The sequence below is a fragment of the Amblyomma maculatum genome, chromosome 10, assembly GCF_055883805.1.
Source record: "Amblyomma maculatum isolate TAMU_Amacu chromosome 10, ASM5588380v1, whole genome shotgun sequence".
Classification (NCBI taxonomy): Eukaryota; Metazoa; Arthropoda; class Arachnida; order Ixodida; family Ixodidae; genus Amblyomma; species Amblyomma maculatum.
Window position 1 is genome coordinate 14369214 of NC_139353.1, and position 24241 is coordinate 14393454.

General features: G+C 45.7%; 1 protein-coding gene across 1 annotated transcript in view; it reads left to right on the forward strand.

The window, feature by feature from the left end:
- The window catches only part of LOC146175648 (cathepsin L-like), a 44980-nt gene that overhangs the window by 15760 nt on the left and 4979 nt on the right, over positions 1-24241 (forward strand). Inside the window, exons 6-13 of the mRNA XM_084582045.1 lie at positions 29-142; positions 4115-4269; positions 5886-5982; positions 7383-7463; positions 14370-14489; positions 15179-15243; positions 20388-20481; positions 22172-22245. Coding sequence (XP_084438171.1) covers positions 29-142; positions 4115-4269; positions 5886-5982; positions 7383-7463; positions 14370-14489; positions 15179-15243; positions 20388-20481; positions 22172-22245 — 800 coding nt within the window. The remainder of the gene's footprint in view (positions 1-28; positions 143-4114; positions 4270-5885; positions 5983-7382; positions 7464-14369; positions 14490-15178; positions 15244-20387; positions 20482-22171; positions 22246-24241) is intronic.

Consider the following 24241-nt stretch of genomic DNA (forward strand, 5'->3'; position numbering starts at 1 on the left):
TTCTTTTTTTTTTTTTTTTTTTTTGTAGAACACGAAGCCCGCTTCCTGATCTTCAGGAACAACTTGAAAAGGATTGCCCTTTTCAACCGACTCGAAGAGGGAACAGCTCATTATGGCCTCACAGAGTTCTCAGACTTGTCTCGTGAGTAGAGCTGTGCTTTTTTTTTTTTTTTTTTTTTTCTTTTTGTTTCTGTGCTGTCTCAACACTGCAGATAGCAAGAGCTCATGTTTTAGATCATTACTATTAGATATTCTAAATTTCGAACAATTTTCAAATAGTATTAGCCATTCAATTTGCGCTGCACTTTCACTGTTTGAGCTATTCGAATAGCTCGAATAGTGAATGTGAATTTGCAGACATCATGAACGTTCAGAAATTATGTATCTAGTTGATCTAAACCGGGGGTTACGGACTCCACGATAGGGTTAATGCCCACTACGGATATGTGAGGGCTAAGCAGATTGTGTGTTGACGTGAACACTAAGTTTCGGGTGGAATTCTGCAACCAATACTTTGTCTTCAATCATCACGAGGTAATGTGGAAGTAGTAAGGATGGGTTCACTGATGTTACTGCTCAGGTTGTAGCTCTTCCATCTATTTTACAAGCTCTCTCATTTGCATTTTGCGAGTGCCTTGTCTCACATTTAATTGATCGCTGATGTTCCTGTTCCAGTAACAAGGTATCGATCATTCAGTAACCACCCTTTTCTGTGTGAGCAATAAGTCAGACTTTGAAATTAGACTTTTATTCACTGACAACAATTGTTATCAAACAATTGTAAACAAAGTATTACTGTGTGATTCCTGGTTGCTTATTTATTTAATGCCTGGTAGGACTTACAGGTGTGACAAATTAGGCTATGATGGGTGAAAGCAGATTTTTTTTTTTTTGCAATATTCTTTTGATAGCTGTGGTTGTGAAAAATGTTTCCATTTCTTTTTAGCTATCCGCACTAATTTTAGAAATTGCCATATTTACTTGCGTATAACCCGCCCCTGCATATAATCTGCACCCCTAACTTTAAATTCCACGAAAAAAAAAAGTCCTCATTTGTAACCCGTGCATTTATCTGAAAAAAAAAAAGGAAAAAAAAAAGAGCACTAGAAAGATACAATTGCACACTTAGTAATCATTTTGTTTTCAGAACATTTATTCAAAGGACTGCCAAACCATCACTAGTTATCAGATTCTCAATCGTCACCGCTCTCGCTGCCACCATCCGAGGCTTCGTCGCCACTCTCAAAGACGTAGTCGTCCTCGGAACCATCAAAGCTGTTACAGATGGCACATTTTTTGAAGCTCTTACGCACCAAGTCGGTCGGTATTGCTTTCCACGCGTTCACGATCCACTGGCAGAGCAGTGGAATTTTGGGCCTTGGCATGCGTCCCGTTGGCATGCATCCACTGGACATATAGCCGCTTCACTGCTTGTTCAGGCGCTTGTCGATTAGCTGTCACATGGACGTTATGCCTTCAGGTATCACAATGAGGTCGATGCCGGTCTTAGCGAGGGGAGCCTTCACGGCATCAGTGCAGTGACCTCGGAAGGAATCCAGCATGAGCATCGACCGGTGTGCCAGCAAGGCACCTGATCTTCATTCTCATATTACTTGGATCCAGTCACCAACTAGGACATCGTTCATCCAGAAATTTTCTTCTTCACACACAACAATTCCTGGGGGCAGTGGTGTGCTAGGTAGCGTCTTAAGCTTAAACATTACATATGGGCGCAGTTTCATGCCATCAGCCAAAGCACATAACATCACTGTGCAGCGCAGCTTGGCATTTCTGCCGGTCAGTATGCTGAATGATTTGTAACCCTTTTTTTCCATAGTCATATCCATCGGCATCTCAAAGTACACTGGGGTCTAATTGGCATTTCCCACCTGAGACAGTAAATAGCTCTGCTCCTTTTGAAGTCCGATGACATATCGTTAAATGCTGAACAATTTTTTCTCGTAAGCATCAGGGAGCCGCTGGCACATTGTTGTTCGCCATCGCGTCTGAAATCCACGCCGTGCCGTAGAGCACTGAAGCCAACCACAGCGTGCATGGAACTCTCGTGGAATGTTCATTTCCCGGGCCAGCTTCAGGGCTTCCATCTGAGCCATCTCTGTTGAAACAGCGTGGCCATGACTATTTGCACTCAATTTTTAATATTCGAATTTGCTTCGCAATAGAAGTTTTGCTGCAGTAGGCGACTGATCTTTTAAACTCTCAGGGGCTGCAGTCCAAAAAACACGAATTCACAATAAAAAACATCATTTTATTTTTTGAGCAGCTTTAAAGACTCGTCCGAAAAGTTGGTCACCGACTGTGTTTACAGATCTCTAGTGATTACATGTACAAGGAATAATGAGGCCTTTGTTTGCACAATTCTGACTTTATGGCATCGAGGAGCTGTTTGGCACATACATTTCACTATTGTACTAGGAATTATGGTGTTTCAACTTTCACTCATTCACTTGGAGGGAAAAGCTGGTTTAATCATGAATCTTTAGTGGTCACTGGCCCTGAATATATATCAAATATAAATTTTACAAAATTCTAAGATTATGATTAAAACCAGTGGGTAGATAGATAGATGAATTTATTGAAAGGAAAAGGCAGAGATTGGCCGGAATAATTTAAATCTGGCCTGCTACTCTGCACTAGGGAAGGGGAAGGAGAGAAGAAAGATCATGATGGGTGACGATGTGGGAGAAGGCATATGGAATACATATGCAGGCACAGTAGCTTGCTTTACGAGCATGAATCAAGTCCGCTGGCGCGCAAAAAACGGCAAAGAGCACACACTGCCTGGACACCCTTCCCCTTGTCCTGCCAAGCGCTCAGCATCAGTTCCTCCGACAGAGGCCTCTTGTCCAAACGCTTCAAGGAAGCGGCTAGCACACTTCTTTCGCACGCATATGCTGGGCACACCAATAATATATGGTCCACAGTCTTTGGGATGCCCCGAGTTGAACATTCCGGCGAGTCTATCTGTCCAATTAAATGTAAGTAATTGCACGTGAAAGCCACGTTTAAACGAAGTCTATGTAGCAAGCATGCCTGATGACGCGGAATATCACGCGGAACATAAAATTTCAATGTTCGATCGAGCTATCTTAGACGAATGTGTCAGGCGTCTGGCTGGGCCCAGTAAGCTGCTGTAGCATTCTTCATACAACTCGTAAGAAGGCACGTCGTGTCCGCTCTTGAAAAAGGCACAGCTGTTTGGAGGCCATTGATGAGTGCGCTTTTCGCTTCAACATCGGCCTGTTCATTCCTATGGAGCCTGCAGTGGGCAGGAATCCATTGAAACATTATCCTGTGGCCTTGCAGCTGGGCAGATGTGAGGAACTTCATAATGTTTACTGCCAGGGACTGATAGGCAGTGTGGCGTAACAAGTTTTCCAAAACTTGCAATGCAATCTTTGAGTCCGTGAATATACACCATTTTTGAGGTGGTTCCCCACATATGTAGTGAATAGATCCCCGAATGGCTACAAGTTCAGCAGCGGTTGATGTAGAAGTATGTCCCAAAAGGAAATGCAGAGTCGTTTTCTGAGCTGGTATGACCACAGCTGCAGCGGATGCCTGTGCTGACACAGATTCATCGGTGTATACGTGAATATAATTAGGATATTCTGACCAGATGTGCCTGTATAGGTGAATATAATAATTGGTTCACAGAAAGGGAAAGGCGCAGTATCTGTCACACTTGTTTCTGTGGACACCTGACCTGCCAGAAGGGAAGGCAGGGAGGTGGGGGTGAAGGTGGAAAGAGAGAAAGCTCCTGAGCCATAGTGGAGGGATACGAACATGCACTGACATCACACAGTGCATACGGACGCCTCTTCATTTTGCCTCCATTGAAACGCAGCCGTCGCCAGTCGGGATTGAACCCCAGTACTCCAACACAGTAGACGGGCGTCTTACCATTGCACCATCGCGGTATAGGTGAACGTACCTAATCGAATATCACTTGGATTGAGAGTAAGACCACTCACATAAATAAACAAAGTGTGCTACGATTTTTAGCACGGTGTGCAAGAACTAAATTTTAGCTGTATGCTTGTGTCTGTTGATGCATTGTTATATCCTTCTAATATGCTGTCATTCACTGCAGCGAGTGAGTTTGAACGCCACTATCTTGGACTGAAGAAGGATCTCAGTGAACACAAGGAAGAAGTCAAGCCCATCAAGGTCGGACCCGTTCACGAGCCGCTGCCCGACCTTTTTGACTGGAGGACCAAGGGGGCAGTGACCGAAGTGAAGAACCAGGTGTGTGATGATGTTCGGGGCACTTATTTAAATATTCGTCTGTTTTATAACATTGTTTATTCACTTATAGATCGAAGTATTTTACTGGAGAGGAGCAAGTACAAGCCTGGGATCGACCGTGCTTTGATGGACGCAGTAGAAAATTTAAATAAAGTGGAACACAAGAGCAGTGCGTGAACATGCACAATTCAAACAGTTTGGGGATACTAGTGTTTGCTGTTGATGGCATTCGCTCTGTGAATTTGCTGTTTAAGCACCTTGTTTTAAGTTTTCCCACATGTATTAAGAGCATATTAAGGCAAGTGAATGTTGCGATGTGCACCCTTTGTCAAAAGTTTAGAGTCCGGGGGTGTCTACTTCTGAGCCATACTATGTAGTTCGTAATGCATTCCCAGTTTGCCAAACGTGCTGAAGGTAAGAAGATTTTTAATCCTACCCTCTCCAATGGCTAACACTTCCACGATTGTTAAAAAAGTCATAATATGCGCCTTAAAAGCAAGCCCTCTGGGCTTTAAACTTTTGACAAAGGCTGTACAAATGGAAGAAGTCTAGTCACTGAAACCAGGAGAAGTGTATGGGAATGTCTTTAGTTAATAGTAGTTTAGATCAGAGGAGGAAGTAGTAGATCCAAAATGATTCAGATACCAAATCAAATACCAAATATCTGGTCAGTGAAAAAAGAATGCAAAAATTTAAAATATCAAACATTGTCTATTGTGTTTGTTTCAAAATTCATACAGTGTTCGCAAATAAAATTAAACAAAAATTGCACAGAAGGGCATACTCTAATGAAAAATTCAGTATATCTATTATACAGGCTTCCATATAGCTTCTTTTTTTTTTTTGTATGTGATGGACGTGCATGAAACTAGATGGAGATGTCATGTTGCTGTGAAAAACAATAAACTCTCATTAATTCGGCCTTCAAGGCACCATAAAGAAATGTCCGATTTAGGTAACGAAAGCTTGAATTATCGAATGGGCCTGGGAAAAGCCGCTGAAAAGCATTTAATTTAATTTAAGTAATTGTATGTGATGAACACCTGCATGATAGTTGTCTGCATGTGAGATGACACGAAAGGGAGAACAAACATTCTTTTTTCCATTTTTTTAATTATTTGTGGTGTTAATTACCTCAAGGCATAAAAGGATATGTTATGACGGAAGAAGGGGCTCTGTTCTCGAAACAGCCAGTTGTGGTTTGAGGATGCTTCACTGCAGAGCCCATGCAGTCAAGCAATGTGGTGAAGCGCGCACTGCGGCAAAACTACAGTGAATTAGAAAATAAAATTTTCTGTTCAGAAATTTTCGAATATATTTGGAAGTTCCGAATGTCAATTCTTCGAATACAAATACAAATCGAATAACAAGCATATATTTGATTCATATCCAAAATTTTGAACATTCACACCTCTAGTATTTATATATATCTCTTATCATCGCTCTCAGTCGTCACTGGTTTTTGTTCTGCACTTGCTTTTTCTGTAGACTGCTCCGGTGCCAACACTGGACATGGGTAGTTAGAATAATGTGTGGAAGGCCGTTGTTCTCTAGTGGGTGTGTACAGTTAGACTGATAATGATGACAATTATTATTCTGCCCCGGTTGACTTGCAGGGGGCATGCGGTTCATGTTGGGCCTTCTCAGTGACCGGCAATGTGGAGGGGCAATGGTTCCTGTCTCGCAACAAATTGCTATCACTTTCGGAACAAGGTAAGCCCTCTTTTCTAGGGTTTACTCCGGTCCTTGTGTTCAGTCTCTCGCCCATGTTTATGGCATGCACATGTACACCTTTTGCATTATCAAGAACATTAGTCTCCAGGACGCTCAGTTAAGAGGCCGACGAGGTGCATGGGTGAGCTGACTAATTAAGACATGCTTGCTTTTGTTGTGAGTTCATGAAACCCCAGAAAGCATTTCACTTCCATACCACACAGTCTTTTCTGCTCCCCGTGTCTACGAATGGAGTTTTATCGATAAAAGCAAAACCATGGGGTCAGAAGAAGGGTGTGCTTAAGAGGGAACACCTGATCCCAATTCATAAGCCAGCATTGCCATTACACATGATTCTCATCCATCACCATTCAGATGAACTGATGTTAGGAAACTCGCAAGTAGTAGCGAGACTGAAAACATTGGCATTAAGAAGCTGTGGTCTTGCTGACAGTCACGTGATCTTTATCATGTGGGTTTGCTAACACTAGTTTAGTAAACAACAGGTACAGTGCGATATCTAGCACCAATGTGCTCCGATGAAGTTACAGTAACGTGTGACAGGTGATGGTCAGTTGTTGATAATTAGAAAGTCTCAGATCTTGCAGTCACTTCATTTGCATTACAGTAAAAGCTCATTCATTCGAACTCCATGGGACCAGAAAAAAAAGGTAAAATTATCGAAAGTTCGAATTACTAAATGGGCTCGTTAAAACTGATAGAACCGCTAGCATTGTGGTAAATTTATTTGGCAAAAATTGGGCTATAGTTGCCTGCTTTTTAAATGAGAAAAGCGCAGAAAACGCTTCGTACCACTAACGATTGCCTAAAATTCCGCACAGCTGCGATCGGTTATATCTGGCTGCTGTGCGGCTGATAGCCACCGTTGCCATGGGCTGGCACAAACAGCGATAAGATCATGAAAGCAAAACAGGAACTAAGTAGTCCGCTTATCATCGGAGACAAGGCCGCCCATGTTTTGTCACACTTGCTGTTGCACGTATGTCACAGGTATGCGGTCACCTCAGCACGGTCAACTTTGAAGGGTACTATTTTGACTTGTTTCACTTGTTTGGGAATAAAGGATACATCTAGGGCAGTCAAGTTTCGAAAATAAATAATAAGGTCCAGTATTATCTGCCAGACTACAAAACTGCAATATATTGGATGACCATGACATGGCCCCTTTAAATAGCTGAGAATTTTTGTAAGCTCTTTTTGTGTGCCTTTGCATGTTCTGCTTCTTTTCTTTAAAACAAATATTCATCTTTTGTTTTGAAGAGAATTGAATGTCCATCTATGCTGGTCGGTTTAGGTGCTGGCATTTGCGAGCAACAGGTCAAGTATTACATAGACTGCTTACAATATTCTTACAACATTCTTGTGCGTTTTGTTCACAGAACTTGTTGACTGTGACAAAGGAGACCATGGATGCCTGGGCGGCTACATGGGCCAAGCCCTGAAGGCTGTCATCGAAATGGGTACGTCAGATTGTAATTTGTTGCAGCGTTTCACTATTGCATTTGCGTTTTGAATTACTGCCCGATTGCTGCGCTTGGAGAGAAAGTTGTTTTTTGGTGGCAAGTTAACTTAAATTTCTATAGGTTTCTATAGGCCTCCTAATCTAATTGTCATTTTTTTATCATTTTCGTCATGTGTGCTGTAGCTTGGATCTTCAGTTAACCCGTTAAGACTTGTGCAGTTTCAAATTTGAGTTTCTCCAGATCTGTTGTACCTTTTAGCTACATACAGGGAATGTTATCTTTTTTATATGTTGATATCAAATCAGAACTAGTGCATATTGTCAGGGCTTACCATATTTTGCCCGATTTCTAATATGCTTCAATTCTTGTGGTCTTGGCAAGAAAAAAAAAAAGGCGACTCTGTCAGTTGTGCTATTTTGGCTTATGCCTGATTCAGAAGTGTTGCTCGAGAATGCATTGACATGGGTCTTCAAGGCCCCTGACAACCTTTTAACTAAGCAATGCAGCTTTAAGCCTCAAAAGGTTTGGGATTCCTTCTCTACCTTTTAATAAAACCAAGGTAGATCGCAATAACTGGCCAGAATATTGCCAAGGGGCGCTCAGAGTGAAAGACGACGTTGAAGTGAATCGGCTCCGGACTCGCAGGACATATCTAAACCTTGGACCGTGTGATTCTACCTGTACCGGCTCTGTTAATCTAGCCCCAGTCGCCAACACCGTGACAAATCTGGTGGAGGTCAGGTCTGATGTCCCGTACCCCTACGCTAAGCAGGAGTGCTGGTCATATATTCGAGGAAACGCCCGTTCACCGCACTAGCCGCAGGCAACGAGGCCTACCACCTGAGTTTTCCCCCTCGGGCATGACTACCAGTAGCCACGACGTCGTCGCAATGCCTGGCGCGACCCCCACCTACGTGACGTTGCAAAACCCCCGCGTCCCAAAGACCTTTCACGGGGACACCTATGAAGACGTCGACGACTGGTTGCAGCACTACGAAAGGGTAGCTACATTCAACCTCTGGGATGACGCCGCACGGCTTCGAAATGTATATTTCAGCCTCGAGGATGGCGCTCGGACGTGGTTCGAGAACCATGAAGAGCAGCTGTCGTCTTGGAGTGAGTTCAAACGTCATCTTGCGGCAACTTACGGAAGCTCAGATCGCCGCGAACGGGCCGAACGCGCTCTACACACTCGGATCCAAATGCCTAACGAAACTGTAGCGGGGTATATCGAAGACATGACGCGCCTGTTTAAGCGTGCGGATCCTACGATGTCCGAGGACAAAAAGCTGCGCTACCTCATGCGTGGCGTCAAAGAGCAGCTTTTCGCTGGCCTGGTGCGCAGCCCGCCGAAAACTGTTGCAGAATTCTTTGCTGAAACATCCACTATAGAGAAAGTGCTTCAGCAGCGAGCTTCGGCACGGGATCCCACCATCCACGCCGCCTCCGTCTCTGCTGAGTTCCCATCGCATAGCATGGACACATCGGCGCTACGGGAGCTCATACGTTCCGTTGTGCGCGACGAACTCCGACTGATGTATGGCACACCTCAACCAGCTCCTTCCTCCATCGCCAGCGTTGTCCGCGACGAGGTGCAGCAAGCGCTCCGGCCTCCATTTCCAATCGGTGAACCTGGCCCTACTCCTCCTCCTACACCACCAGAGTGTCACCGCCCTACATACTCCCAGGTGCTGCAATACTCTCCGCCCTCGTCGCCGTCCCTGATTCCTCCGAACGTAGCTGGGCCGAAAACAGCAGCCCCCGTGATCCAGTACGTCACAGATTCTCGACCGCCTACACGGAAAGCAGACGAGTGGCGTACCCCCGACCGACGGCCGCTATGCTTTCACTGCGGCGAACCGGGTCATGTCTATCGGCGCTGTCCCTACCGTCGACTAGGTCTCGAAGGGTTTTCAGCTGATTCTCCGCGGCCTCGCTATGGCGAACGGCCTCGAGCCGTTGAAGATTTCGTCAATGATCAGCGCCGGATCGTTCCGTCTCGTCTGCGACCATCTAGATCACCGTCACCCAGGTCTCGCCCGTCGCCATCTGCTACGAGTTCCTCATGGGCAGCGCAGAGCCGCTCGCCCAGTCCCCAGAGGGAAAACTGAAACCAGCGACCTTCGGGGGTAGGCTCGCTGGACATCGCGGCGCGGGAGACCCCCCATTGATGCGGACACGGAAAGACTACGCATCGACATTGGAAAAGTCCGCAGTTACCGATCATACCGCCACCTCGACGCCATCACGACGCACCTGCAACCACGACGAATTGCCGGTGGAACCGACGACGAAACGGCGCACCCGCAACGACGACGAATTGCCGGTGGAACAAACGACGCAACCACGCACCCGCAACGACGACGAATTGCCGGTGGAACAAACGACGCAACCACGCACCCACAACGACGACGAACTGCCGGTGGAATGGACGCTGCAACAACGCACCTGCAACGACGACGAATTGCAGGTGAAGCAGACCGCGTGCACCAACGCAGAGCACTCAAAGACTCAGAAGCCTGACATTCGCGAGCAAATTTCGTTGGACATACCCGTAGTACTGGATGGTCGCCATGTTCGGGCTCTGTTGGATACTGGCGCTGATTATTCTATTTTGAGCAGCCAGTTTGCCGCAGTTCTCAAGAAGGTTTTGACTCCGTGGGCTGGCACAAACGTTCGCACCGCGGGTGGTCATCTGATTACTCCTGTGGGCATGTGCACGGCCAGAGTTCAAATTCAAGAATCAACATTTGTGGTAAGCTGCCTTGTTCTGAAAAGCTGTTCGCGTGACCTGATTCTGGGCGTAGATTTCCTTCGTGAATATGGCGCAATTATTGACCTCCGGAATTCTAAGGTCTCGTTTTCTACTGAAAAAGCAGTGGCCCTCAGCGGTGCAAAGCGACCACTCAATGTGCTTCGAGTTTATGAGGACAGTGTCACTCTGCCACCCCGAACCAGCACCTTCGTTAATGTCAAATGCAATGCCCTTAACGATGGTGACGCAATAGCCGAAACTAACGTATCGTTACTGTTGACACAAGGAGTCTGCGTGGCCCGCAGTTTGATACATCTTCACCGTGGTCAGTCCAAGGTACTTGTTACAAATTTTTCGCACGAGTATCGGCACCTTTTTCGTGACACTTTCGTAGCTTTCGCCGAACGCATATCTGATGTCTCCGAGTGCTTGTCCGCAGAAACCGTGCCACCGCCCACATCCCTCGACAATCTCGATGTCAGCTCAGAGCTATCGGTCAGCCAGCGCGACCAGCTGTTTTCATTGTTACTCGAATTCAAAGAGTGTTTTGCATCGTCGTCAAAAGTGAATCAAACTCCCATCGCCAAGCACCAGATCGTGACGTTCGATAATGTGCGCCCAATCCGCCAGCACCCCTACCGCGTCTCTTCGACCGAGCGCGAAGTTATTAGGTCACAAGTTAAGGAAATGCTCGAAGATGAGGTTATCCAGCCTTCCAATAGCCCGTGGTCCTCCCCGGTCGTTCTAGTTAAAAAGAAAGACGGCACGTTACGTTTTTGCGTCGATTACCGCAAACTGAACGCCGTAACCAAGAAGGATGTCTACCCCTTGCCGCGGATTGACGACTCTCTCGACCGCCTTCGGCGTGCAAAGTATTTTTCGTCCATCGATCTAAAAAGTGGCTACTGGCAGATTGAGGTCGATGAGTGAGATCGTGAGAAGACGGCCTTCGTCACACCCGACGGCCTTTACGAATTTAAAGTTCTACCTTTCGGCCTGTGTTCCGCGCCGGCCACATTTCAGCGGATGATGGACACTGTCCTCGCCGGCCTTAAATGGCAGTGTTGTCTAGTCTACCTAGATGACGTAGTGGTCTTCGCAGAATCATTTGCACAACATCTTCAGCGCCTGCGGTCAGTACTCGAAGCCCTTCGATCCGCTAACTTGACACTTAAGCCACAGAAATGCCACTTTGGCTACCGAGAGCTTAAATTTCTCGGCCATGTCGTCAGCGCCGCCGGCGTGAAGCCCGACCCTGACAAAATTGCTGCTGTTGCGGAATTTCCGATTCCACGTGACAAGAAAGCTGTTCGCCGATTTCTCGGCTTGTGCAGTTACTACCGGCGTTTTATCGATAACTTCGCTGATCTCGCTGAACCGCTGACTCAGCTCACTCGGGGAGACACCCCTTTTGTTTGGACGCACGAACAAGAAGCTGCTTTTGCCGAGCTGCGTCTCCGTCTCCAATCGCCGCCTGTTCTAGCCCATTTCGATGAGCAGGGGGAGACAGAAATACACACCGACGCCAGTAACATTGGCCTTGGGGCGGTTCTCGTGCAACGTCAAGAGGGTGTTTAACGAGTCATCGCCTATGCCAGCCGTACTTTATCCCGCGCCGAGACGAACTATTCAACTACTGAAAAGGAATGCCTCGCCATTATTTGGGCTGCTGCGAAATTTCGCCCCTATCTTTATGGTCGCCCATTTAAAGTTGTCACTGACCACCATTCTTTGTGTTGGCTGGCCAACCTGCGTGACCCATGCGGCCACCTGGCGCGATGGAGCCTTCGCCTACAGGAGTTCGATCTCACTATTGTTTATAAGTCCGGACATAGGCATGAAGATGCTGACACGCTCTCCCGCGCGCCTGTCGAACTCGCTCCACCAGACATGGATGACGCTGACAGTTTCCTCGGAGCTGTTGATGCTTCAGATATATCACATCAGCAGCGTGCAGATCCAGATTGATTTACGAGCACTGATTGATTATTTAGAAGGTCAGCCAGCCACCATACCTAAGTGCTTTTCTCGGAGCCTCTCAACTTTCTGCCTGAGAGGTGGTGTGCTTTATAAGCAGAACTCTAGATCCGAGTCAAGAACCTACCTCCTCGTGGTACCCACAGCTCTGAGAGAGGAAATCCTTTCCGCGTGCCACGATGAACCAACATCTGGCCACTTGGGCTATTCTCGCACACTTGCTAGGATACGACAGACATTCTACTGGCCCAACCTTGCCACTGTTGTTAAGCGCTATGTGAAGAGCTGTCGGCAATGTCAGCGTCGGAAGGTTCCGCAATCAAAGCCTGCGGGCCTCCTCATGCCCATAATACCACCACGAGCACCATTTGATCAAGTCGGCATGGACCTTCTCGGTCCTTTCCCTCGGTCCTCTGGTGGCAACCGTTGGATAATCATCGCCACAGACTATCTGACTCGCTATGCCGAGACCAAAGCGTTACCTAGTGGTACAGCGTCTGAAGTTGCCCATTTCTTTGTACACCAGATCATACTACGGCACGGTGCTCCTACCTGTATTATTACTGATAGAGGGACTGCCTTTACTTCAAAAATGATGGCCGAAGTCTTTCATCTCAGTGGTACGGCGCATCGAAAAGCTACTGCTTACCATCCGCAGACCAATGGGCTGACGGAAAGGCTTAATAAGACCATCGCGGATATGCTGGCGATGTACGTCGACGCCCAGCACAAGACTTGGGATGCGATCATACCATATGTGACGTTCGCATACAATACGGCAGTCCAAGAGACTACACGTTTCACGCCGTTTCGCCTCGTTTACGGCAGGGAGGTTCGGACGATGCTGGACGCAATGCTCCCTTACCAAACAGATACCGAACTTTGTTCTGACGCCGAGCAGTTTGCCCAAGATGCTGAGCAAGCACGCCAACTAGCACGCGTCCACATCACCCAGCAACAGGACAGGGATTCACGCCGGTACAACCTCCGCCACAGACAAGCTTCCTACAACACCGGGGACCAGGTGTGGGTGTGGACTCCTGTTCGACGCCGCGGCCTTTCAGGCAAGCTAATTTGCCGCTACTTCGGACCGTATAAAATCGTGCGACGCATCAGTAACGTCAATTACGAGGTGCTCCCGGATGGATCAGAGCACACAGGCCGTCGGCTACCTCGTCCAGAGACAGTTCATGTCTTGCGACTGAAGCCGTGCTTTACACGGTGACTGACAAACTACATCTACAAACTTTTTTTTGAGGGGGGGAGGTTGCTTTTGTACGCTTGTGTGCACGTGCAACTGTGTGCGTTACGCTTAAGGAGGGAGGAATGCCAGGGGGCGCTCAGAGTGAAAGACGATGTTGAAGTGAATCGGCTCCGGACTCGCAGGACGTATCTAAACCTTGGACCGTGTGATTCTACCTGTACCGGCTCTGTTAATCTAGCCCCAGTCGCCAACACCAACAATATTATGTTTCAGTTTGAGTGTTGTGACGCAAGGTTTAGTGGCATTACCATTAAGGGTGCCACTGAGCTGAGGTGTTCCACGCAAGATCTTAACCTCAAACCGGCCTCTCTCTTTGAAGGCACAGTCTGTGAAGATCCATAGCTTGTGAAGATTAGAGTAGTTAATGAAAGTGTGTTGATCCCGGCAAGCTGAACAGCACGTCCTTCAGCAAACATATCAGCAACAGATGGGGGATCCCGCACTCGGGGGGAAACAAGTAAAGCGTGAAGTACTAAGACGAGTAAGCACGCAATAAAGGTGGATGTAAAGGAATGTGCTTGGCATATTGTGCCGTGCAAAGGGGAATGAAAGACTGATGTTGAACATTTCCATTGAACCAGCTTGATGATTGCCTGCCACATTTTTTTATGCCGGGAAATGCATTGATGGGCCCATCTCTTTTCGTCTCGCATTGAGCAAGGCATCTATAGTGAGACAAGAACCAATGTTTCTTTTTATTTATTTTTCCCTCACTGGCTTTGACTTTAAGGTGACCCTGGGTTATTTTTTTTCCTTTCGAGGATGCAGCTGTCTGGTCCCTGTGAAATGTTGCCAGACTTGCTGCGACTGTTGATAGCATGAGCATGTTTTGCTGGTAGGAGATGCTCTCTTAGCTGTTGACAACATTGTGTAGGCTTCTAAATTTCATTTTTGTTTTGGTTTCTAGGTGGTCTGGAGACAGAGTCCGAGTACCCTTACAAGGGTGTTGACGAGACATGCAAGTTTAACAAGACGGAGAGTGAGGCCAAAGTGCAGAGCTTCGTGGGGTTGCCTCAGAATGAGACAGGTATGTATGTTCGCAGTTCTTACACAGGGATAGTTAAAGAAATTAGCCGCAGTAAGAGGTCTTGCTGCCATCGTATAGGTTGGAAACTGCTATATTGTTCTTTTGCATTGCGTTTATGTATTGTATGTTGTTATGAACAAATTAAATTGATGAAGGATCGTTAATTAATCACCAAGATGAATTCTACTCCAATCCTCGTTTGTTGTCTGTGACTATCGAATGCAATTTAGGCCTGTTGTTTGTCCAGCATGCTTATGCCATGTGCAACAGTTTGCATGTAAGCCTGGACCACATTGCATCTTTTCTGAGGAGAGGGTGTAGATGGGAGGAAGTGACTTTGCTGTTATTAGAGAAACACATGCTTATATAGTGTGAAATTAAGCAATCCCACCCCCAAGTCCTCAATATGTCCTCAAAGAAAGAGAACTGCAGGTTACTGTTCATGAAGTGGCATGCGTATAAAATGCAGGGTAAGATGAAACATTATATTATAATTTCTGTGAATAAAAGCATTCTTAGATGGAGAAATTGCAGAGCCATTCTCAATAGTTCTCAGACAGCGTTCCTTTTCGGTAACTTGCTCTTGACGTTTATTTTTGAGAAGACTGCATTAATCCCAACATCTTGAGTGTGATAAATTTGGCCTACATTTTCATTTCAAGTGACCGTGTTGTCATTGTGTTTTCCAGAGTTGGCCTACTGGCTGATGAAGCATGGACCTGTTTCAATTGGTATCAACGCCAATGCGATGCAGGTTTGTGCAGAGCATGAATTCTTATTTAGCGTTTGTGCACCGAGGGGGAACAGAATGTACAGTTGTGCACCTTTAATGTGGACCTTTGATTCCCGAGGAGAACTGTTCCTAAAACGAGTTGTCCATGGTAACGAATCTAAAAAAAAGATATTATTCAGAAGAAACATCTACATTTATTCAGGATGGCTAAGTTAAGTCATCTGCAGTGACGTGGAAATTAGTTTGGAAGCTGTAAGCATGTTATTCAAGCTGCCGTTGTATTCATAGCATGATGACATCTCTCTTGCTGCAGCTGTTTACATGCCACAAACCATTAGTCCATATATGTAGACCAAACCCTCATATTTTTGGCACCTTAAAAACTGAAAACAGAATGGTTCGGAGGAACCTTTTCAATGCAGACGCTGCTTTTGGTCCATCTTGGCATAATTTCTTTTTTTATTTTCACGCAAAATACGAGGCCTTATCGCACAGCTTTAGCCGCAGACAAGCACCATTCTCTGAGATAACAAAAGTGAGACCAAAGCACTTCCACTTTTACGCACTTCCAAATTGTCAACGGTTAATCTTAAAACATTTTACAGCAGAATCTTCGATGGCATAGCTTTTCTGGTTTGGCATAATTTGACACATCTGTCGCAAGGGTGACATCATTGAACGTGCGATTAGACTTGAACACCTCGTTTAATTAACCAATTTTAAAGCAGAAAACTGTGCAGGGCAAAATTCTGAGCAGGCATTTTTGTTACAGTGGCTTCACAGCCTTCAAGCAACTCTCCTCTAAAAGGGGTACTGTGAATTTTTGGTATCTCACACTCACGGATTATCTCTTGCATTTCCATCTTTTGCAAGAAATTCTCCCATGCTTCCCCTTTGTTCACAAAAGCACAGCAGGTTGGAACAGGCGAGATTTTGTTCTCACCGCTGTCCATATTAATTCGACAAAAAAATTTGCTGTGGTTTAGCTTGTGGTTAAACCTGGAACTACGTGAAAGCAATCTGCATGGCTGCGCTTAGGTTCAGCTTCAAAGTAAAAACATGGCTTTTGCCCATAGTAGTTTACTCTATGGTTTTAGCTTTATTTATGCCATAGGGGTATCACGTCATGTATGAGCCCCCCTTGCCTCTCGTCGTTGACCATTCTCATTTGGGTGTCGAAGACTTCTAGTAGTTTGACATCATCTCTACGTCGAACTCAGGGGCACACCGCCGTCACAACGTTTGAACAAATCTTCTGTCCTAGCAACTTGTCGTTGTCGTTCGCCTCTACCAACTACCGAGTTATCTGTATTTTTCTTTTCTTCTTCTTCTTCATCTTCCACAGTAATGCGGTGCCACGCCGACGGCTTAAAACCTAGCGCAGTGTAGCTTTCGCTACAAAATGCACGTGCAGCACTGGGCTCAATGCATTTCCACCCTGTACATTGTCTAGACAGACAGCAAGTTCTCATATTAACTGAGAACTGTGTTGAAGCAGCTTGGATTCCTTGAAGAAGTATCCCTAATTTGAGTTGTCCAGGTTAACAAGGGTCGTGTCATTGTAGCGCAACTGTAGTCTTGGTGCTTGAGATGTGCAAAAAAAACCTTCTAAGCAGATATGTGTTTCAAGAAGCCTTCAGCTCCTATTGATCAATTGATCATTGTGTCTATACCTAAATATGTGGCCCTCATAATGGAGATCTCCTGTGGTGAAATGAGAAACGTTTATTGCAGCAGTTTGCAGTTGAAAGCGTTTGATTTAGAGGCTTTGAAGTGAGAGAGTGGATGTTAGGCTTTTGAAAACTTTATATCCCTTCTCTTCAACTTTAGGCTTTTGATTCATTGTTTTAATTTTCTTTGTTTCTAAGAGCTTTGCTGGCTGGTATTGTGGTAAAGAAAAACAACTTGGCACAGTTTTTATTTCTGATGACCGCAACCTTACACATCCGTCCTATTGCTGTGGACTAGCCTTGATACCTGTATTTTAGCTCGTGATTGATTTAAGCTTACACTCCACACTACCCAAGATTGTCTCTAAGCTAGGATATTGCTTTCTCTTTAGTGTTCTCCCTTTGCTAATTTTTGTGGCACGAGCCAAGACGCTCTTTTGCTTTTTTTGCAGCCACCTTCTATAAGTGCCCTTTGCATACACCTTTGTAAACATTTTTTTTTATAAGCACTGCTTTTAAAGGTTAGACGCTGATGGGAGGTCTAATTTATTATTATTATTACTACAGTAGAATCTCGATGATACGAATTGCAAGGGAGCACGCAAAATATTCGTATCATCCCGAATTCGTATGATTCAAAACAAGTCAACATCCACGTGGGAATGAACTGAAAATGAACCAAAGTTTATTATGGCGAACTACTTGCGGCCGAAAAAGTCCGTAATGCTCGTCTGCACTTTTTTGCTGTTGATGTCGCGGACAAGCTCCGCCTGAAAGGCATAAAACCGTGCCGCGGTTTCGTCGCTCACGCTGCTGACACTTACGGTGCGGCGCAGAACGTCCAAAGCGTGAAGAGTATCTGCCTTTGACGGTGGCTGATCACACTCGTCATCAGCGTCACCATCGCTGTCAGGCTCACTTTCGCAATCACTCGCTTCATTGACCAAGTCTTCAATAGACCTCAGCCCACAGGTCGCGACATTGTCGTCCGCGGTAACGAAGTCCCGAACCGAAGCTTCAGTTTCCATATTGTCCCAGCCATCAATCGTGAGGTCTTCGTCTGGCTCTTGACAATCTCCTGCCGAAGCCGCAGCAAGTCCGATGGCAAATCCGCACTTTCTAAAACAGTTCGAGATTGTGTCTGAAGTTACACTATCCCACGACATGGCTAGAAAGTGCAAAGCATCTAAGAGACTGATCCGCAAGTTTGCTTCTTTACGGTCAATTTTTGCCAGCAGACGCCTCACTAGAAGTCCTTTGAAATGATGTTTCACATTTCTAATTATCCCAGCGTCCAGTGGCTGAAGATGGTTGGTAGTGTTCGCCGGCAGGAACCTGACTTTCACGTTATTGAATGTCATTTCCTTTGGGTGGGCAGAGCACTGGTCCACGAAAAGCAAACTTTTCCGGTTTCTTGACGCCATTTTCTGATCAAGGCTTGTCAAGAACTCGCGGAAAAAATCTCCAGTCATCCACGTCTTTCGGTTGCCTTTGTAAAAGACAGGCAAACGCTCCGCCGATCGGAAACACCTCGGTTTCTTCGACTTACCGATGACGGTAAGCTGAGTTTCTCTGATCCATCCGAGTTGCAGCAAAAGAATACTGTTACTCTCTCCTTGCTTTTCTGGCCGCCCTGGCATGCCTGGCCTTTTACGCACAAACTTCTTTCTAGTTGAAGGTTGAAAAAGAGGCCCGCCTCGTCGGCATTAAATATGTCACGTGGCGCGTACTCCGAAATCAGCGCCAGCAGCGTGTTCAGCCACTCATCTACAGCTGACTGATCCACTTTCTTGCCTTCACCTGAGGCGACCCGGCAGACAAGTCCGCGCCGCTCCTTAAACCGGTGCAGCCATCCCCCAGACGCTTGGAAATTTTCAATTCCAAGCGAAAGCGCGACGGTGTCGGCTTTTTCACGTAGCACCTTGCTGTCCACGTTGACGCCGGCCGCTGTCACTTCGCGGAACCAAGTCAGCAGAACCTCTTCCAGCTTGACATGGGTCGCTGTTTTAGCCTGCTTCACGTTCGCACCGAAGTGCTGCACATTCTTCAAGATGACATCTCGCTACCCAACAATGGTGCAGAGTGTTGACGGTGCCAACCCTAGCTCTTTTGCTAAGTCGACACTCTTCTTTTCGTCGACCCTCTTCAGCACTTCAAGCTTTTCCTTAAAAGAAAGGGCTTTACGCTTCCGCGACATTTCGGCAGCAGCGAACGCTTGCGTCTTTCTAACGTTTGGGCAGTTCACGTCACAGCGAACGACAGAAAGATGCGGCGAACGGAGAACCGGAGAACTACTGTAGCGGCAGCCAGCGTCACAGTCCTCCTGGGAACAGCCGGCGAGACAACTTTTCAATAGACCAATGAGCTGCCAGCGAATGAGTGACGTACACGACTGGGCACGTGCTTCGCCTTGGCCGTCCTTGTCTAGTGCTCGTCGGTTTGCTACGAAAGGGAGGGGGGAGGAGGGTGGCTAGTGGGTTGAGAGGCGTTGGAGAGGAGAGGCAGCGGCTGCGGTGGGTACCCTCTCCCCCTGTGAGCTCTTGCGCTGAGCTGCTCGGTGGCTTTGTGCGTTTGTACAACGTTCGTTCCTATAATTCGCGGCGGGGGGAGGGGGGGGGGGGGGGGGAGTTGGCGGCGGCCGCGTTGGTTATGTTGCCCTCTTGAGGCCAGCCGCGCCGGCCCGCTCGCATGCACGACTGGTTTGCACGTTCGTATCAACCGCGGCAGGTTCAGAAACTCTTCGTATCACCCCGAATCTTAACGTATTCTATACAATGTAGTCCGCTCAAAGCATTCTTAAAATTCGTATCATCCCGAAATTCGTACCAGCCGTAATCGTATCATCGAGATTCTACTGTATTGTTATTTATTAAATGTTGACTGTTTTTCTCTTTGTGGGCCCGTTTGATGTTGGAGCACTTTATCTGTCGGTACTGAATTCAAATTCCTGTTGTCAGTACCAAAAGAAGACTCTGATCACCATTTGGAGCAGATAGTAGCATAGCCCGGCCTTGGAGATTGGGGTACAAAATAATAAAACTGTTGTGATGTCATTGCAGTTCACGTACAAAAATGGTCTCAGATGGCATTACCCATATTTAATTTCTTGGATGTTTCTACACCATTAAAGCACAGTTTTTAGTGAAGCTTGCCTCATTTTTCAATAGAACGTCAACTTCTGCTTATCTTTATAGTGCCCTGTTAAATTATCCGTTGTTTGAGAGACCCTCTGTCGGTTGCCTTACAACCCAAGTGATAGGGTAACTTTCTATGCCTACCTCTCTCCTCTTTCTTTTCGATCCCTTCCTCCCTTTCCAGTGCGGGGTACCAGCCAGAACTCTGCTCCCCGCATTCCCTCTTTTCTCTCTGCTACTTCTTTGTTACAGAATATTGCGAAATGCCTTGAAAGTGCTTTGCGCCACCTTTGGCACAGCCCTGTTTTCGTTTTGCTTTCTTGCCTTCACATTAGTGTAATTTTTGTTTCCCTACCTGCAGTTCTACTTTGGCGGCATCTCGCACCCCTGGAAATTCCTGTGTAGCCCCACGGACATCGACCACGGTGTTCTTTTGGTTGGGTTCGGCGTTGATAGTAAGTGTTTCCGTGCTTTTGAGGAAAATCCAGTCAGTCTCGTCGTCAACTGAAAATTCGGTAACGTTTGCAACTGTATACTGTAGAACCCCCTTTGCAGGGTCTAGAAAATTTGTTCATCTTAACCAAAGTGCCCCCCAAAATTAAATGTGAGCATATGCTACGTATGTTGAAATACCGTATATGTTATGTAATAAACAGTCAATAGTGTTTCAGAGAGAGTGTAATTGCTAATAGAGCATCTATGTTGCACTATGCTTGAATTGAGCTGGAGACTAGGTAATGAAACCAGCTCATGTTATTCTGCTTGAAAATGGGATTGGATTTTTTTTTTCTCCTCAGTTGTACATTTCGTGTTGCTTGAAGTGCTTCAGAGGTGCCGAGCAGGCTAGCCGTTGTCTCTTATCTTGCTCTGCTCTTATCTCGCTCCGCTCTTATCTCTTACCTCCAGCAGTCCATGAGCAGGCACTACGTGTGCCTTTCCATAAGTTGCAAGCAACGCGTGCAGCACCGATGTCAGGCCATCTCTGTGTCGTGTAACGCATGTTGTGGGGCTGCTTCATTGAAAACGAGGCTTCAAAGATTTTAAGCCTCCAGCCGATGGGCTTGACTTTGTGCATACATAGCAGTGGGAGGCAATACGCCGTCGGCGCAGGCAACATATTGCTGGGCCCTTTACTCTTCCGGCAGGAAAGCTTCTCCCCAAGAAAGTGTCATATAGCTTTAGAGCCAACCGTTGGTCTCTAGAACTAGCCTAATTTTATCTGAGAATTCATCTTAACAGTGTGCATTTTAACGGGAGTCTACTGCGATTGCGCACTTTCGGTTTTTATCAAAATCTCTTCGAGTTGAACTTCAGCAGGGAAAGACGTTTGAATTATTGAATGACCCAGAACAAAATCTCGCAGGAAATGCTTGAATCACTGTAATTTGAATCAGGCTTGAATCGGGCAACCATATATAAGATTTTGAAATAAATATGAAAGGTTGACCGGCTATGCGTTGTTTGATCTTACGTGGAAACTTACCCACATGATTAGCGTGGAGTTTTGGATGGGAGCATCCATTGCATGAAGGTGGCATGCTTATTATAAATTCAGATTATCCTCGTCAGTGCTATTATTGTGGGGTCTCACAGGTAAGCATTGGAGGGCACTTTTCTTAATGCCTATTTCCGCAGCTCTGAGCTCCTCCAAAGGATGTGAAGTAACTGCAGTGACTGTGGCAACAGTGTTCCTGTCAAGATTATTAGCCGCGGTATTAAATGGCATTTTCAAAATAGCAGTGGTTGTTTTGCATACAAAATGGCATTTTTAGGCCAGCGATACTTAATGCCAACACAGCCATGGCTGTTCTAACAATTCTGCTTTGTATTAAGGCCAATATTATAGAGATATTCTTCAAAGCGATGATAAGGCTATATTGAAGGCGCCATGGCATATACTCTTAAGGCGAAACTTGAGTGCCCCCCTAATTCAAACGGAGCTTTCGCTCGTATAACTAGGTTCAAGCCATGTCTATAATCCTTACCAATCTGTAACAGTATTCACATTTCTGAAACTCGTGTCTCAGAGTCTTAATCAGAGCTTTAAAGGACGAATGAAAAAAATTCAGTGATTCAAGAGACATTGTGATAGGCTTTCGTATTCACGGCAGTGACAAACTGGGCTTTTATTTTTTTTCTTTGCAGAGCGAAGCTTTCGTCGAAAGCCGGTTCCTTACTGGATTGTCAAGAACAGTTGGGGCAAATACTGGGGCGAGAAGGTGAGACACAGCAGTGTCACTAGATAAAAAAATCTGCATTTCGATGTAAAGCAGTCTGCCACCAAATGCAGATAAATGTCCTTTTTTTAGCAGACGCTTGCGCAGAGAATTATCGAGCAAGAGATGTAAGTTTGTTATTGATTTGCAGTGTTTCCAGTTAAAGAGCATTCCAGAGCTCCCACGAAACTGAAAACAAAGTATATGGCGTCGTGCTTGTTTCCAGGCAGAATGGATAATTTATATGAGCGCAGTTCTCTTTCGTTATGTGCATCTCTAACACTTGGAGAGAAATATATGGGAGCAGCTTTTGCCTGCAGTGGATGTAGACAGGATTATGATGATGATGACCCTTGAGGTTGGTTGTGAACATCTGCGTTTATTTTTGTAACAAATATCAGATGTGCAAGGTTAGCCTTGCATCATCTTTCAGTTATCCAAGACTCGACATATCTTGGTTTACAAAAGTAGCACCGAAGTCTGATAGTTTAATACCGCTGTTAGGAGCAAATAACAGTGGTTATGAGAATGAAGTGGGTAATCTGTAGAGGTGTGCGAATATCCAAAATTTTTAAGTAGCAAATTCAAATAGCACTTGTTTAAAATAGTTTGAAAAGAACTGAATTAATGTAATTCAAACTCTCATCCCTTTCATGTACAAAGATGTAGCACTATACTCTATTTGCTGCCTCCATCAGCAGCAAAAAGCAGCTTTATACAGTCAAATCTCAATATAACGAATCCCGCGGGACTGCAGAAAATTGTTTGTTATTTTGAAATATTGTTGTAGTGAAAAATCTGCGATTGTAAGCCAGTGGTCAAATCTAGGCATGAAAATGACGAACTTTGGCAGTAGGCATGTGTATAGACAAGCAAAACCTCAAATGAAAATGTTGCACTAACTCCAAAGTTGATTTATTTGAAGAAATAAATTATTTTCTTCTGCTGCGTGCAGCAAACACGACCACGCACTACATTACACCACTACAGCATGTACACCTTCCACTTTGCGCAACACCTCATCGGCAGACATGGCAGTAATTGAATTACAGTAATAAAATTACTGTAATTTAATTACTTTTCCAGTAGTCTGTAATATAACAAATTACTTTTTCAGTTTGGTAATTTAGTGATGTAATGGATTTCTTTTTGGTAGCAATTTCCCAGCAAAAGTAATTAATCGTTCCGAAATTACTTTTACTAAAGTGCGCCAGTATTCATTCAATAGACAATAAAGTAGAGTGCCGAGAAAGCAGGAATGACATGTGGCAAGCCGAAGCCAGCGTAACGGATAGGCAAAAGGAGACAGAATTGAGTCGGACAGTGCGTCTGAGACCTCATGTGTAGCAGGGTCACTTGGTGCGGCTATCCCATGGCAGCCATTCTCCGAGCAGCAGGATGCAGGTCGTCAAGGGAATGCCGAAGGGAGAGATGATGCAAGAAGACGCGGCAAGGCCGAACAGTGGTGCCTGGTTACACTCGACACCACGGGGCGAGGGAGGATTGGGGTTGGGAAATAGGTGGAAGGGTCCATGGCGTTAGCCACCGTGGCTTGAGCATTACTGAGCAGTGAGCACAAGGTGTTGACATCGATTCTTGGGACTGCGGAAGCAATAAATAACCTAGCTTCTTCAGGCTCTTCAAATGGCGGAGACAGCTCCGGGCCAGTAAGATGCTGGGTTCGGCGGTCATTTCACAAGCGTTCGACCATGCTTTTTTTTTTTTTTTTTTTGTAATGGCAAGTGCTGTAGGAAAGAGGGAAGGAGTAGCTCTTTGGGACAGAATTTGGCGGGAAGAAAAAAGAATGTGTGTGCTTCGCATCTGGAGAACAAGTTGTTGCATTTTCACTAGATTTAATTAGTTTTTGCATGGATGGAAACTAGAAAGTAATCTAAAGGTAATTAAATTGCTCAGTAGAAGTAATTGCAATGTAATTCATTACTTTTTGGGAGCAGTACTGAGTAATGTAATTTAATTCCTTTTCAAAAGTAATTTTTCC